The sequence below is a fragment of the Cervus elaphus genome, chromosome 2 (genome assembly GCF_910594005.1).
Source record: "Cervus elaphus chromosome 2, mCerEla1.1, whole genome shotgun sequence".
NCBI classification, from domain to species: Eukaryota; Metazoa; Chordata; class Mammalia; order Artiodactyla; family Cervidae; genus Cervus; species Cervus elaphus.
Window position 1 is genome coordinate 5,409,927 of NC_057816.1, and position 15,421 is coordinate 5,425,347.

Sequence of the window (15,421 nt, forward strand, 5' to 3'; positions counted from 1 at the left end):
GTGAGGCCTCTGGGAAGCACTGGCTCTGCCCTCCAGCCAGCAGTGGGTCCCAGGTCAGAGACGCCCACAGGGTGCCACCTTCCCCCAGCAGCTGGACAACCAGGGGGCAGGATTGCCCACCAGGGTGGGGGGGGTGGGAAACGGGTAAGATGGTGGCCTCTGGGGACAGGAAGGGAGGCAGGGCGTGGGGTCCGGTTCAGCCCTTTTTTGACCCTCAGAGCCCTGGGCAACACTCGGGGTGCCCTGGACAGCCTCTGCCCACATCTGCAGGAAGGTGGCCTTGGGTGTGACCCGCCATCCCCCATGGACTGATGCACTGTCTCCTGTGCAATGCGGGTCACACAGTGCCCCAGGCTGCTCTCTGCTCCAGAGCTTCGTGAGTGCCAGTGGCCAGCGCCAGCATAAGGACATGAGAATCTGGCCAATTCATGCCAAGCACCTCCCTCCACACCCTGAGTATCCGAGACATCATCCTACAGTTTGCATACCTCCAAGGACAGGGAGCTCATTCACTCCCCCTGGTCCAGCCTGGGACAACAGTCATCCTGAGCTAAAATGCGCTAGACACATCTGTCATCTGTCCTAGTTCTGCCCTCTCCCCCGTTCCCCGAGTCTGGGGGTCCTGCAGATGTGTTTCTGGGCCTCTGGTGACATCTTGAGGCCCCAGATCCTAGATCAGTGCTTCCCACCTCTCCACACCCCATATCAGCTTCAGCTGCAAAGACAGACCTCAGAGAGACATAGGCTGGGACGGTGTCCCTCAAACCAGAAGAGGCTCCCGAGGAAGGACCAGCCCAGCGAGAGCCCAGGCTCCTGCACACCAGCCTCCCAGGCCCTGCCTCTCAGACAAGACCAAGACACCGGTCCTAGGCCTTCTTCGTCTTTTATTATTTTTTTAACTCGGTCGCACCGTGTGGCATTGGGATCATAGTTCCCTGAACAAGGATCGGACTGTATTGGAAGCACCGTCCCTGTATTGGAAGCGTGAGGTCTTAAGTGCTGAACCACCAGGGAAGTCCACGGCCTCGGTATTTGTTTCCTGCTCCGCGCAGTAAGGGCAGGTTGTGGGCGTTACTCATCCTCCACGGCAAAGGTGAAGGGGCTCAGCTTGTAGCCGGAGCCCGAGTAGAACTTGTTCTGGAACTCCACCCTGGGGGAGGAGAGAGCTGGTGAGGACCCCTGCCCCCCAGCCCGCCCCCCGCGCTGCCCGCACCAGCCCGTGGCCTCTCACCAGTGCAGCCGCAGCGCGTGCAGGAAGGCCGAGAGCCCCTCCATCACCAGCAGGATGGCCACGGTCATCACCGCGAAGGCGGCAAAGACGGGGACCAGCACCACGGCCTCCACGCCCATCTCCCCGCCCAGGCCCAGGCCAACTCGCATCACCATGGCCCACAGGACCTCCGACAGTTCTGCAGGTGAGGGAGGAAGCGGTGGGAACCGCCTCGGCGTCCCAAAGTCCATCCTCCCCGAGGGTCAGCAGGGGACCCCACTCCCCACCCCCCCTTTCCAGACAGGGACACTGGGAAGTGCCGGGAGGAGATGTGTGGGGGGAGGCGCCGGGACTCACGGGCATGGGCCAGGCTTAGGGCCCAGAGGCGCAGGTAGGAGGCCGTGTTGGAGATGCAGCCGAGGCAGAACTCGATGGTGTGGATGGCCTGGTGCATGAACACCTCGGACAGGACAAACTGGGGGGGGACGGGCAGCAGTGAGGGGCAAGCCGGGTCGCTGGCCTCCTGCAACCCAGGGAGTCCCACACCCACCTCTTCCTCCTCTTGGTCCCCGGGGCATGCGGCCTTCTCCTCATCAGAGTTCTGGCTGGCCACAGACACGTCGGGCTGGCCCAGAAGCCCGGCCTTGTCCTCATCCTGGAGGTGGGAGCAGCAGCATCAGCAGACGCACAGGCCAGGCGGGCTCTCACGGCCTGGACGCGACCCTCCGCGCCCAGTCCACACGCCTCCCCTGCCCCTACCAGCGGTCGCCGCCTCCGAGACTGGCGGCGCTGGTGCTTCCGGCGCAGGAACAGCGGAGTGCCCAGCAGCAGCACGGGCACCGTGGCCAGGGCCAGGACCACCAGAGTGGACTGCACCACCTCCTGCGAGGGAGGGGCGGGAGTCAGGGCGCCACGCGGTTCCCGGAGCCCAAGGAGCCTGCCCCCAACTCCTCCGCCGGGGCCCCTCACGGAGCAGGGACGCCGCCCCACACGGAGTTCTGGGAGGATGGCACCCCAGGCTTCCAGCACCCCCTCGGCTGGACCATCTCTGCTGGTCCTCCGACCTCCCTCCTCGTCTCACGGCCTCAGGTCTGCATCCCGCTTTTCAGACCAGGAGCCTGCCACCAAGGGGCGGGGCCCCGTAGTGGGGGTGGGCCCACCCGGCCCCGCCCCGCCCCCGCCCACCGGCCCCGCCCACCGGCCCGGCCCCGCCCACCTGCCCCCGGAAGAGCGGCCGGTTGGTGGGGCTGCGCGAGAAGAGGAACATGTTGATGAAGTGGATCAGGATGCTGGGGGCCGTGGCAGCGCTGTCGGCCGTGAAGCACAGCCACTTGTAGATGACCAGGAAGACCAGGTAGCCGAACAGCCCCAGCAGGAAGACCAGCTCAGGGAGGGTCTCCAGAAGCAGCCGGTGCCACTGGCCGAAGTGCCTGGGGCAGGGGCGTCGGGTCACCAGGCCACTCTGGCCCTGCTCAGGCCCCCCAACCCCAGGACCCCGGCCCTCACACGTGGTTGAAGACTCCCAGGACCACCCCGAAGGTCATGTGGGTGACCCCCAGGATGACGGACATCTTCATCTTGAAGGAGTTGAGGAAGCTCAGGTGGTTGACCGCCAGGCTCCAGACCTGGGGGAGCAGGAGGGCCAGGGGGTCACAAAGGGGCCTCCCCACCCGAGTCACTCTCATCGGCCTGTGTGTGCCCCTCCAGGGCCCCCTGCACAATCCGTCACCCACCCGATGAGGGGCAGCAGAGCGGCATGGTTAGGAGCACAGCCTGGGCCCCTACCCCAGTTCCTCCTGGCCGGGCAACTCTGGGCATGTACCCTCAGCTTCCTCATGTATGAAACGGGGAGAGTGTGCACTGGCATGCACTCCATGGAGTTGTCACAAGGACTGGACACAAAATCATTTCAACAAGGCCTCAGAACGGTGCCTGCCTGGCACAGAACACTGTCCTTATCAGGACTCACTTCTCTGCTTTTCAAGTGGCCGCAGTGTGGGCCCTGCCAGGCAGGCCCTGGTCTGGGGGACCCTGAGCGGAGAGCCCCAACCCACCCTCCCGCCCACACCACCCCAGACAGATGGCCAGAACTCACAGGGTCGATGCCGAAGGGGTAGGGTCCCAGGAAGACGCCGGTGACATTGGGGTCCAGGGCAAGCAGCTGGTGCTGGGCCAGGAAGGCATCGCTGTGACAAGAGCGGGGAGGGGGCGGTCAGGGGCCCAGGGGCCTCAGGACTGCAGTAGGGGAGTGGCCGGGCCTCACCTCCAGCCGGACTGGTTGGCCATGGCTGCCACGCTCCAGCCCGAGGGGAAGATGGCTGTGGCGCGGCTAAAGCACTCGTTGTAGATGAAGCCGGTATAGACGGAGAACAGGCCCATGAGCAGCAGCAGGTAGCGGCCCCCGAAGAAGGTCCTCCAGATCTGGGGGTGTGGGTATGGTGAGAGCCGGCCCCAGCCATGCCTGCACCCTGCTTCTCCCCCAACCCCCAGCCCCCCGCCACCCCTCACCTCGTTCTGTGCTGACTTCACAGCCGGCTGGTTCTCGGCCAGCACCATGGCCAGGGCAAAGAGGAACATCAGCAGCCCGTGGCCCACGTCACCAAACATGACAGCAAAGAGGAAGGGGAAGGTGATGATGGTGTAGGGCGCTGTGGGCAGACGGGCCACACTGTCAGCCAGGACCCCGGCCCTGTAGAGAGGCCCCCAAGCCAGGGTCCAGGGCCTCAGGAGACACAAAGGTGGTGTTTGCCGGGCAGGGCCGCCACACCACTTGCCCGCATGCAAGAGCCAGCCATCTACTAGCTGTGCAAACTTTGGCTAGTGTCTTAACCTCTCTGAACCTCCATCTACCCATGGGCAAAATGGAGATAACAATACCACTACTTTCTGGGGCTATTAAAAATGAGACAGCAGGCCATAAATAAGCAATATAAACTCATTAGTTCTAGCTATTATTTATGAAAAGAGCTTTAAGCAGAAGCACAGAGAGCCCAGTGGAAGTCCTGGCTGGCCCGTGGCAAGTTCCAGAAGGCCAAGTTGGTCACTTCATCTTTGGGGCCTTAGCTTCCCTTTAGCAAATAGGGAGAATTTCTCACAGATGTTAGGATTCTAATGCACATCCCAGTTATGGGTCGAATTGTGCACCCCGCCCCCACAAAGGTAGGTTGGAGTCATAACCCCCAGCTCCTTAGAAAGTGACCTCATTTGGAGATCCAATCTTTACAGATGTAACCAAGTGAAAACGAGGTCAGTAGAGTGGGTCCTAATCGAATATGACTGCTGCCCTTAGAGAATGGGTGAATTTGGACCTTAGACACAGACACTGGAGAAGGCCATGCGAACGTGAAGACGGCTGCCTGCCAGCCAAGGAGAGAGGCCTTAACAGAAGCCCCCTCAAGCTCTCAGGAGGAACCAGCCCTGCCAACACCCTGATCTCAGGTTTCCAGACTCCAGAATGGAGAGATGATAAATACCTACTGTTGAAGCCAACCCATCGGGGATGCTCCGTTACGGCAGCCCGAGCAAATGAATACCTCCCCAGAGCTATTGCTGAGAGCTGGGGGCACATCAGCAGCCGTGGATATCTGGGGATCAGACTGCTCCAAGCAGACTGCCACCTGCCAAGGCAGAGGAACTACGGGCAGTCGAAACGGGTGGGAGGAGCGCACATCAAGCTCCCAGGTGCTGTCCTGGAGGGTCAGCAGGCCCCAGAGGACATGCGATCCAGGCCTCGGTCCACACAGCCTCAGATTCCACCCTCAGGTCCTGCTCGTACCACCTTGGGGTTCCCAAACCCTTTCTCCTGCCCACTGGGTGAGGCAGGACCCCTCCCTGGCATCGGACTAAGTCCCACTCCTGAAAGGGCCCTCCTCACGCTTCACCCCCAGACCTCTCCTCCGGGCTCACACGGAGACGCCCTGCAGCCCTCACCCAGCGACACTGGGGACGCTGGGCCACTGGGCACACGGCAGCCAGCCTGCCTCAGGGGGAGTGCTGTCTGGAAGGAGAGGGACCGGGCGGGTGACAGGCCAGGTCCCACGGGCCTCGGGAAGGTGGCCAGGGCCAGGGAGAGAGGGAGCCAGTGCCCGCTGGCCCCAGGATGGACCCAAACAGGAGGGGTGGCCACACCCAGCTCCAGCCTCCTGGGGGCGGGCACCATGCTGCCAAATCTCTCACTTTTTGCCAAAGTCTTAGGAAAATGCAGACTTTTGCCAAAACTCCCTGGTACTTGCAGCAGACGTGCGGCCCGGGTGGCACGGGGCCCTTGGCAGCTCTATGTGGGCCCCTGCTGGGTGCACCAGTCTACAAGCAGCAGCCTTGCCAGGCTGGTGAGCACCCGGGAAGTGCCAGGAGCTGACAGCCTCGCTGCCCGCCCACCAGGGCTGGCTGACAACTGAGGGCGCTGGATGTGGAAGCCCTGCTCGTCGGCCTTGAGACAGACACGCTCCAGTGTGGCCGGACTTCACCCAGGCCTGGCCCTGCTCAGCCGTCCCTTCCCCGCATGCCTCCCCATCCCCTTGAGGTCCCTTACTGGTTTCTCCCGGGAGCACCTCTCTTAAGAGACCACTTGCACCAGAGACCCCACCTCAGGATCTGCTTCTGGGAAAACCTGACCTAGGGCTGTACCCAACTCAAACCTTTCAACATGTCTGGACAACGTGGCCAAACAAAACACACCAGCAGACTGATTCTGGCCTCGTGGGCAACTGGTTTGCAACCTTTGGTGACCATTCATCTTCCCAAGACTGCTCAGAGCTGAACCGTTATCTCCATTTTGCAGATGAGGAAACTGAGGCTCAGAGAAGCTAAAAAACTCATCAAAGTAAGCAAGTAGGATCTCAAACCCGGGCCACTCCTACTGCAAAACTACTGTTCTTTGCACAACTCAGCTGGCTCCCTTGTACGTGTAACAAGGTGGGGTTTTCTGGGGATAAACTCGAGGCCCCAAGGCGCCCCCTGAGAGCATGAGAAGCAGAGCGTGTCTCATCCCAGGAGGCTGGGGCAGCCCCAGCATGGAGACGCAGCCCTGCCAGCCTTCCACCCAGGGCAGCAGCTGACCCTCCCGAAGGCCGGGGCTGCGGGAGGCGGCGGCCCTCACCGGGGTTGACCTCCTGGTAGCGGCCCACACCGTAGGCGTCCACGATGCCCTGGAAGCTGGCCGTGAAGCGGTTGGTACGGATGAGCGTGGGGGGCATGTCCCGGCAGGGGATGCAGTGAACCACGGCGCTCACACCCGCCTCGCTCTGGGGCACCCAGCAGGCAGACAGACAGACAGACAGACAGAGAAGGCTGAATGCAGGGGCCTCGGACCTCCCCAGCCAGGCAGAGCTGGAGAGGCAGAGCACTGTGGGGACTCACCCGGGGCAGCCCCTTCTCTCCCTGTGAAACCGGATGACCAGCCCCACCTGCCCCCTGTTCAGGAGGCTTTAGAGATGGCCAGAGACTGGCCCAGAAGTCACTTGGGAGACACAAGCATGCTTCTCCCCATCCAGGTGGCTGGGGAGAGCAAGCCCCTTGTTGCCACCGGTGACCCTGCCTACCGTGGCCACCCCCTGCAGGCAGGGTCAGCACACCCATTTCACAGATGAGCCCAAGGCTCCCTCCAATCAGCCCAAGGTCACAGGGCCAGGGCCTGCAGAGCCTGGATCTCAACATGGTTCTAACACCCAGCACGGCCCACAGGGTACGACGGCCCATCCCAGGGCCTCAGGGAGAAGTGGGGGTGGGGAGGGGGCTTGCGGGGCCAGAGTCATCCTGGAGGACTCCCTGGAGGAGGGTGAGCCCCGGGAAAGGCAGCACACCCATGGCACGGGGAATGGGAAGCGTGTTGTGAGGAGGAGCCCCTGCCTGGCAGTGGGGCGGGGGGGAGGCCCCCCACCCCCACTCACCGAGCTGTCCTGCAGAGCCTGCTGCAGGGCGGGCAGGTCGCGTGTGGCACACCAGGCCTCGGCGATGAGGCACTTGTGCGTGGAGCTCACGCTGCACTGGTTGAGGGCCAGGTACACGGCCTTCATCTTGCGGATCTGCACCTGCCAGGGCGGCAGCAGCCTCTGCACACGGCCCAGCACCTGGCTTAGGAAGCGCTCCGTCTCCCCCAGGACCTGTGGCCAGAGCGGCGGTCAGGGGGGCGGTGGGCCGGCGGGGTGGCGGCCGGAGGTCCACCTCGGCCGCGGGCACCCACCTCCTGCAGCTCCTGGCTCTGCTGTTGCAGCTGCTGCAGGGCCGCGCGCCGGGCCGCCGCCTCCTCCGCGAATGGGAAGACGTGGCAGTGGAAGCTGGCAGGGAGCCGGGTGGTGAGCGGGGCCCGGGGTCCAGGCCGCGCCCGCATGAGTGTGGAGGATGGTGTGGGCTCAGCGTCAAGGGTGGGGGGGGACACCCAGGGCCCCGGGGGGCTCACCAGTCAGTGATCTTGCGGATCTTCTGCCCAATCTGCCCGCCCCAGTAGGAGATGAGGAAGGTCATCCACGTGGCAGGCTCACCCTGCGGAGGGGGGCCCAGGTCACCCTGCAGTCCCCACCCCGGGGGGCGCACCCCCACCCAGGCCGCCCCCCGCCCGCGCCTGCACACCGTCACCGGGTCCTCCAGCTGCTGCTCCGTCTCCCGGAAGCTGGCGATGAGGAAGCCGCGGCAGGCCCTCCAGAGCAGGCGCTCCAGGGCTGCGGCCTTGTGGGGTTCCACCGCACCGGCCACGAAGCTGCGGGGCCAGGCGGGGCTGGGCAGGGGTTGCGCCGACCTCCCCTCCCCTCCACCCCGCCTCCCCATCCGGGCCAGGCACACCACCCCTCACCCCCACGGGGTAGGCAGAAGCCCACCCGGCGCACACACAGCTAGGAGGGGAAGAAACACGTGGGCCAAGGGGAATCCCAGGCCTGAGGGAGGAGGAGGCAGGGGACAGTCTGAGGGAGCACTGGACAGGGAGTCTGCGCTGATCGGAAAAAGCGCCAAGCTGCCCCTCACTTACTTGACCCTTAGGTCCTGGTGCGGCCCTCCGGGGGCCTGGAGCAGGGGGGTCCTTTCCGACGGCCCATCTATGTGCGTGGCTGCCGACTAGGAGCCGAGAGGCACCGTGAGCCCCAGCCTGGGGGGCCTGGCACCCCTGCCCTGCACCCCCGCCCGGGGGGCTACACTGACCGGGGGGCTGTGGCCCTGGCCCAGCACAGCCGAGTGGAGCTGCAGTTGGTGCCACTGGGCCCGCAGGGCCTGCTGGTTGCCCCGCACGTCCCGGAGCTCCTGAGCCAGGCGATCAGTCTCCTCCTGGATGCGCAGAAGGTCGCGGGGCGGGGGCGCCGGCAGCCCCCCTTCGGGCAGAGGCAGCGTCAGCCCAGCCCGCCGCACCTCCTCCTGCAGGAAGGCTGGGTGCGGAGGGGAGGGGTGTCAGGGAGCACCGCTCGGGGGCCGCCACCAGCTAATGGCTGCTACTAGCCAAGGGCTGGAAGGCTTCCCCAGCAGTTCATCAGGCAAAGAATTCCTCCTGCCAGTGCAGCGGACACCGGAGACCCAGGTTCGATCCCTGGGTCGGAAAGATCCCCTGGAGGAGGAAATGGCAACCCACTCCAGTAATCTGTCCTGGAGAATTCCATGGACAGAGGAGCCTGGTGGGCTGCAGTCCATGGGGTCACAAAGAGTCAGACATGACTGAGCAACTGAGCGCACACACAGCCAAGGGCTGGCTAACATCTAGGGGATTCCAAACGTCACCTCAAATTCCCCTGGCCACCAGCCAACTGATTCACTGAGTCGAAGACCCCAGGAAAACCTCAGGCTAAACGTCCACCCCTGTGTGTTTACTTTGCTTCCCTGCCCTGGGGCTCTTCTGGGCTGCTCTCCCTCTTTCCCCAGCCCCTGGCCTGGGTCCAACAGCGGTCTCCCGGCAGGCGGCCTAGCACTGCAGGGCCTCGGAGAGCAGCTTGCATGTAGGCCCACGGAGGACTTGCCTGAGTACTTAAAACCCATCAGGCAAGCCAACCATTAACCAGACGCTCTGTCCTCCCACCGTGCCGGGTCCTCCTGGTAGGGGTTTCTGGAACACAGCCTAGGGCAGGGGTCCTTCTTGCCCAGGTCCAAGGAAAAGCTACTCCTTGGGGCACCGAGCCAAGATTGGTGGCCTCTGCTCACCCCAGTCCACCGGCAGCAGAGAAAGTTCTGTCCATGCTTCTCTCCTGCTTAGAGACCTACAGGTGGTGCTCAGCATCTGCAGGATGATGTCCTGAGTTCTCACTCGGCGCTCAAGGGCTCGTCCAAACCCTGGCCTGGGCATCAGCTCAGCTCACTCAGGAACACCCCACAGATCCCAGCTGCCCTGGCCTGGCCCTCCCTTCTCTGCCTTCCAACTGGGTGCCTGGGACTCTTCCTTTCAGACTAAGCTCCACTGGCACCTCCTCCAGGAAGCCTGCCTGGGGTGTGCAGGCCCAGGGCCAACTCACTGAAGGTCTTCTCCAACTCTTCGCAGCGCCGAACATCCACCACGAAGCGTCTCTGGAAGGCACTCACCGAGGCGTTGAGCTGTGGTTGTGCATGGAGGGATCAGTATTCCAGGCCGGGGGGCCAAGGAGGTCCCCCACGAGGGCCAGGCTGGCTCTCCTTAGGCCATAGCTGCCTCCCCCAAAAGGTGCTGACCACACCATGACCCTCTCGATGCCCAGCTGAGGACAACCAAGCCCCACGTGGACCAGGGCCGAGGAGGCCTGGCTGAACCCAGGCTGGGGCAAGCGTGAGTAAAGCCAGCCTTCTTGAGAACAGAGTACCCAGGGACAGAGGCCGCTGGGATTTGAGCTGGGCAGGGGGTCAGAACAGGGTGATGGTCCACCCTCTGGGATGCCCAGGGATGAGGCCTCCCCCCACACCCATCCCAGCCCCACTCACATCCCTGAACTCCACCAGGCCCAGCTCCCCGAGCTGGCTCACGCAGGTGTAGGCAGCAGCCGTGGGCAGGAAGAGCTGGACCAGTGCCACCTCCTCGCTCCGGAACATGGAGCCCATGGTCCTGCGGGGCAGGCAGGCCTGGGAGCTCAGGCTGGGAGGCAGGAGACAGGCAGCTGCCCACCGCCTAGGAACTCCACGCTCCTATGATCCTGCAAGGTGCTGTGATCACCCCATCTGACAGATGGGGAAACTGAGGCCCAGGGCGGCGCAGCGGGTGCTGAGGTCACACCAGAAGTAGGCGGCGCAGCTGACGCCACGGCCAGACCCAGAGTCCAACACCAAGCTCCTTCCCAGCTGGGTCTGACTTGTCTGAGACCCCTGCACCCCCAGCTCCTGGCGACACTGGCTTTTCTCACACCTGGCCCCCTCTCTTGTTGTCCCCTCTCCGTGACCTGCCCTCACCTCTTCAGGGCCCCAGGTCAAAGGCCACCTCCAGCGCTGGCCCCCTGACCCGCCGTGGCCAGGGGGAGCCCTCGCCTTTCCACCCCAGGGCATATCCATGACAAGGACGTGGGGCTGAGGTCTGGCCTGTCCCCTTGGGCAGTCGGAGCCTGCCTCTGTCCTGCGGCATCCGTGTGCTGAGGGGGTGGGGGCCACCCCTGGGCCTTGGGGAAGACTCCGTGGACAGGCAGGGCCTCTGAGCACAGAGGACCTTCCCCTGGGGCCTGGGCAGCCCAACCGCAGCCCCGGGAGGAGTCCTCCAGGTGTCGAAACCACCGAAAGTGAAACTATGGAAACTGAATGGGCAGGAAGGGCCTGGTGGGGGCCCTGCTCCAATGTCGGCGGGGGAGGCTCCCCTGGCCTCCAATGGGCCCTGTGGACACTCAGCCCACAGGCCAGGACTTGACGGCTGCTGCCCTGGGGGCCCAAGGCCGGCCCCGGCCCCTCTGTGGGACTCCATTTCCTTAGCTCTTCCATTGAGGTGGGAAAGGGGCAGGGCCAGGCGAGGGCCCCGCTGAGGGTGAACGTTTGGCGCGCTAGCGGGTCACTTCCTCCCCTGGGTCTGGTTAACTTAAGAGTAAATAGGAAAAGCAGCCCCTTCCCCAGCTGGAGAGAATGGCGAGAGACGGCTGGGGGCCCTGAATAGGGGAGGGTGAGCAGACGGCCCAGGGACAGAGGCTCTGAGCCCTGCCCAAGCTGGGGTTAGCTGTGTGTCCTTGGGGGACTCTCCCACCCTCTCTGAGCCTCCACTTCCTCTTTGGGTGAACGGGACTCGGCCACTCAGCAGAAGCAGGACCTGGTGAGGAGATAAAAATAACCAGGGTCCCCATGTACCTCCTCACCTCCACTACCTCAATTAAAACTAACAGCAGGCCTTGGAGGTGAGGGGCACTGTACCCCTGTTTTATAGACGGGTCAGCAGATGGCCAAGTCAGGCAGGAGCCCGGTCTCCGGGCTGCAGGTTTGGAAGTTCCGGCCTGAAGTGTGTCCTCAGAGGGAGGGTTTTTCTTTGCCCCAGGCTCCCTGCAAGGCGGGGCTGGCCAAATGAGGGGTTGCAGGGAGCTAGATCCGGGATCTCGGTGGGCAGCAGTCCAGGACAGCTGCTGTGACCAGTCTGGCCTGGTACCCGGCTCACAGGGCCACGGGGCCTGGCCCTCCCCTTGGGTGGTCAGCACAGGAGTCCAGAGACCTGGTCAGACCCCTCCCCTGGGGTTTCAGCCTTCCACCGGCTCATCCCCTCCCCCTCCTCTACCTTGGCCCCTGCCTGGGCCAGGACCCACACCCGCGACATTTACAGAGCAAATGAAGGGGCCGAGGTCCTTCAGGGTCCAGACTAGTCACTTTTGTGCCCCCCCACCTCCTCCCTTGGGAGGCTGGAGGCTAAGGCCAGTTCCCCAGACACCTCTCCTCTGAGACCCTGGCTCGCCACGATGAGCCGCGCTGCGGGCGAGGGTCTGCACTCTCTTCTAACTCTGCCTCTTCCTCGTTGGGTTGGGCCTCAGTTTCCACATCTGTAGAATGGGTTCCTCCCTCCCAAGAAGATGCAGCAGAGAAAGCTCTGAGGAGAGCCTGGCCCAGCAGAGCTCAATACGAGGGATCACAGGCTGTTAACACCCCCATTCTCCTCCTCTTCCTCCTCTGAGTCGCATCTGTGCACCCCCACCCCCCACCCCCCAACGAGGGCTGACACCCGCGGGCCTGCGGACTGAGCTGCCTCTACTGAACCACACGGGTGGGGGCGCCAAGACTCCCTTCCGGGGCGGAGGGAAGCGAGGGCGGCAGGCAGAGCGGAGGGGCCCGCAGCCTGCTCTGGGGCACTCACCCCGGGTCGGCCGCACGCGGCACCGCTCGACTCCACTCGGATCTCCTGGCTCAACTTCTCTCTGCCTCCGCGGCGCCCACGCAACTCACTTTTCCCCACAGGCGGGGCCGGGAGGGGCGGAGCCATGGAAGCCCCGCCCCCAGGCCGCCCCGGACCCGCCCCCGGAGTCCTGGAGCGGGTGCGCGAGCCCCGGCCGAGGGCGGGTGGGAGGCAGGCCTCGGGCTGGGCCCTCGCTTGCTCGCCCCCCAGGTGGGAAACCGTTCAGAGCCGTGAGCCGCCTAAATCTGGGCGAGGAGGCCCAGACCCCAGGGCAGACACTGGCGTCCACCGTGCACTTCTACAAGGCTGGGATGTGGGGAGGTGCCCAGCCCAGGCCCAGGGGCTACATGTCGGGACCTCCACCACCTGGGCCTGTGGCTGACAAGACCCCCCAGTACGCTCGGGCCCCAGGCCGGACCCACGTGTCCCCACCTCTGGGACCCCTTCCCTCTTGAGTGAGGCTGTAGTCACACAGGTCCTTCTATCTTCCTGTTTCTGAGCACCCGCCTGGACTCCAGGCCCAGTGCTCTGGGCCCTTGGGTGGGCGGCTGGCCTTCTCTGAGCCTCTTCCCTCAGAGGCAGCAGGACCCCGAGGGCCAGGCGGCAGACCGCAGCCAGCAGGCACCGGGGAGTGCTCTGCCCTCACTGGCGCTCCTCCTGTGACTGGACTTGTCCCTGTGTCCTTACTCCTAATTAGCTTCATGCAGCCTGTCCGGTCCCAGCCTGTGGGTCACCACTGTCCAGCTGCCTGCACTTTGGACGGGCCAAGACTGTACCCACTGGGGCCCGTCAGATCTGGTGATCCTTGAACCCCCAGCAGAGGAAGGGCCTCTTGTGGTGGTGGTGGTGGTGTAGTCGCGAAGTCATATCCAACTCTTGTGACCCCATGGACGGTAGCCCGCCAGGCTCCTCTGTCCATGAGATTCTCCAGGCAAGAATACTGGAGTGGGTGGCCATTTCCTTCTCCAGGGGATCTTCTCGACCCAGGAATTGAACCTGGGTCTCCTGCATTGCAGGTAGATTCTCTCCCAACTGAGCTATAAGGGAAGCCCAAGGGTCTCTGAGGGGTGGGCAAATGGAGCCCCAGAGCTGGGGGCTGGAAACTGAGTCACAGCCAAGGTGTCTTCGGAAGAGTAGGAGACACTTTTGGTAGGGTTACTTTCAAGGAGAAACTTCAACACAACTGAACTGAGTGCCACTGGGGGCCTCAGGTCAGTGCTTCCTATGTTATAGCAAACTGGAACTCTTAACATGGTTCAAAATGGCCTTAAGAGCTGCACTCTGACCCGGCAGTGAGGGAAGGAATTAAGTCAGGGGCTGGACAGGTTCATATGTGGTGCTAGAGAAGACTCTTGAGAATCCCTTGGACAGCAAGGAGATCAAATCATTCAATCCTAAAGGAAATCAACCCTGAATATTCATTGGAAGGACTGATGCTGAAGCTCCAATACTTTGGCCACCTGATGCAAAGAGCCAACTCATTAGGAAAGACCCCAATGCTGGAAAAGATTGAGGGCAGGAGAAGGGGGCAACAGAGGGCAAAACGGTTGGATGGCATCATCGGATGAATGGACGTAAGTTTAAGCAAACTCTGGGAAATGGGGAAAAGACGGGGAAGACTGGTGTGCTGCAGTTAATGGGGTCAGAAAGAGTTGGACATGACTGAGTGAACAATTTCCCTGTGTACAGACAGACTCAATGTCAAGCATCTAATACTGGCTGTGTCTGAAAAAAAGCAAAACTAGAAGTGATTTAGGATATTCAAGCCTGCCTCTGACAGCTGGCCTGTTTTTTGGAGTTCCTGCTGCCAGCAACCGCCAGGACTAACAGTCCTGGACTCCTTGACACTGCCACGGCTCAAGTTGTCCTTTCTGGTCCTGTACTTCTTACCTCTGAGCCACCCTGTGGGATGTAAGGTCCCCAAAACCTTGGCCAGTGGTGGGACCACACAGGTCCTGGGAGATGGCCCAGTAGGGCCTGGTAAGCAGGCCCATTATGTCAGCAGGTGGTCTGAGAAAGGGGGGTCTCCAGGAATGAGTTGGCCAAAGTCTGGGCTTCTCTGCTGCAGGCCTTCTCAGAGCCTTGAATATGCTCCCGGGCAGAGCCTGTCCCAGGGGAGGCCCCTTGGGGCACTTCCTACACTTACTGATCCAAAGAACACCCTCCCCCTTCTAAGATGCATCTGGGGAGATTAGTGTTTTGTAAAAAAGCACTTTTGGAAATGATGAAGGGAATTCTTGAGCTCTCTCAGACCTCAGTTAGTTTTTTCCTCAAGATGCAAGCTGTGTGACCTTGAGCAAGTCACTTCACCTCTCTGAGCCAGCTTCCTCACTGCTGAGAATGAACTGAAATGTTCTCACACCGCTCAGCACCAAGTCAGAAGGGGTTGTTGTGGGGGCTATTCTACTGGCACTGGTCCCCAGAAGGGACCACATCGCTTTGCTGGGGCTACAAAGCAGGAAGTCCTGAGCAGCAGAGGCCACGCGAGCAGTCTGCTCTGAGGAACTTGGGGAGGAAAAGGGATGTGGCTGGAGGACAGGCAAAGCCAGCTCATGGGCAGCAGGGCTTGTGTCATCCCCTCGTGACTGTTACCCCAGAGCAGGCTTCCCCCCCTCCACCCCTGGCAAGGATGCCCTGGCCTTTCCAAGTTCCTGCTACTTGATGTACTTCTGCCTGCGGTTGGACAAATGAGACTTTGCCCAACTTATTTCTGGAGAGCCCCCTTTCTCAGAAGGCTCTAGGTTCTCAAGAGTCTCAGCTGTGGGTGGTCCTCAGGAGAGGACAGGCCCCGGCCTCACCAACTGGACACACAGGATTATGCAAACAGTGCCCTGAGCCGACCTTCAGCTAAGCCTTTGTGGAATATGCCCAGGAAGACGTGTGGACCGCAGGCTGCTGTGGGCTGGGGCCCAGCCACAGGGAGGGCCTGGCAGGTCCCACAGGAAGGCAACTTGGTCCAAGGATCTGATCCAACGGAAGAAGCCACA

The 15,421-nt window shown here is 62.6% G+C and overlaps 1 protein-coding gene across 3 annotated transcripts; it reads right to left on the bottom strand.

The window, feature by feature from the left end:
- Nucleotides 1-864: 864 nt before the first annotated feature.
- TCIRG1 (T cell immune regulator 1, ATPase H+ transporting V0 subunit a3) lies at nucleotides 865-12,507 on the bottom strand. 3 transcript variants are annotated; one of them, XM_043924741.1, is made up of 20 exons: nucleotides 12,396-12,507; nucleotides 10,073-10,281; nucleotides 9,634-9,712; nucleotides 8,342-8,562; nucleotides 8,172-8,257; nucleotides 7,778-7,904; nucleotides 7,608-7,690; nucleotides 7,392-7,485; nucleotides 7,099-7,311; nucleotides 6,309-6,453; nucleotides 3,719-3,858; nucleotides 3,474-3,631; nucleotides 3,306-3,396; nucleotides 2,717-2,835; nucleotides 2,427-2,640; nucleotides 1,970-2,092; nucleotides 1,761-1,865; nucleotides 1,568-1,685; nucleotides 1,232-1,409; nucleotides 865-1,150 (listed from the first exon to the last, which is right to left on the bottom strand). In XM_043924741.1, exons 2-20 carry the CDS (start codon nucleotides 10,187-10,189, stop codon nucleotides 1,072-1,074), a joined length of 2,490 nt encoding a protein of 829 aa, XP_043780676.1. In that variant the 5' UTR covers nucleotides 10,190-10,281; nucleotides 12,396-12,507; the 3' UTR covers nucleotides 865-1,071. The 3 variants fall into 3 exon arrangements, with proteins under 3 accessions (XP_043780676.1, XP_043780677.1, XP_043780675.1); XM_043924742.1 differs by having other exon boundaries at nucleotides 10,073-10,193; nucleotides 12,396-12,504; XM_043924740.1 differs by lacking the exon at nucleotides 10,073-10,281 and having other exon boundaries at nucleotides 12,396-12,473.
- Nucleotides 12,508-15,421: the final 2,914 nt, after the last annotated feature.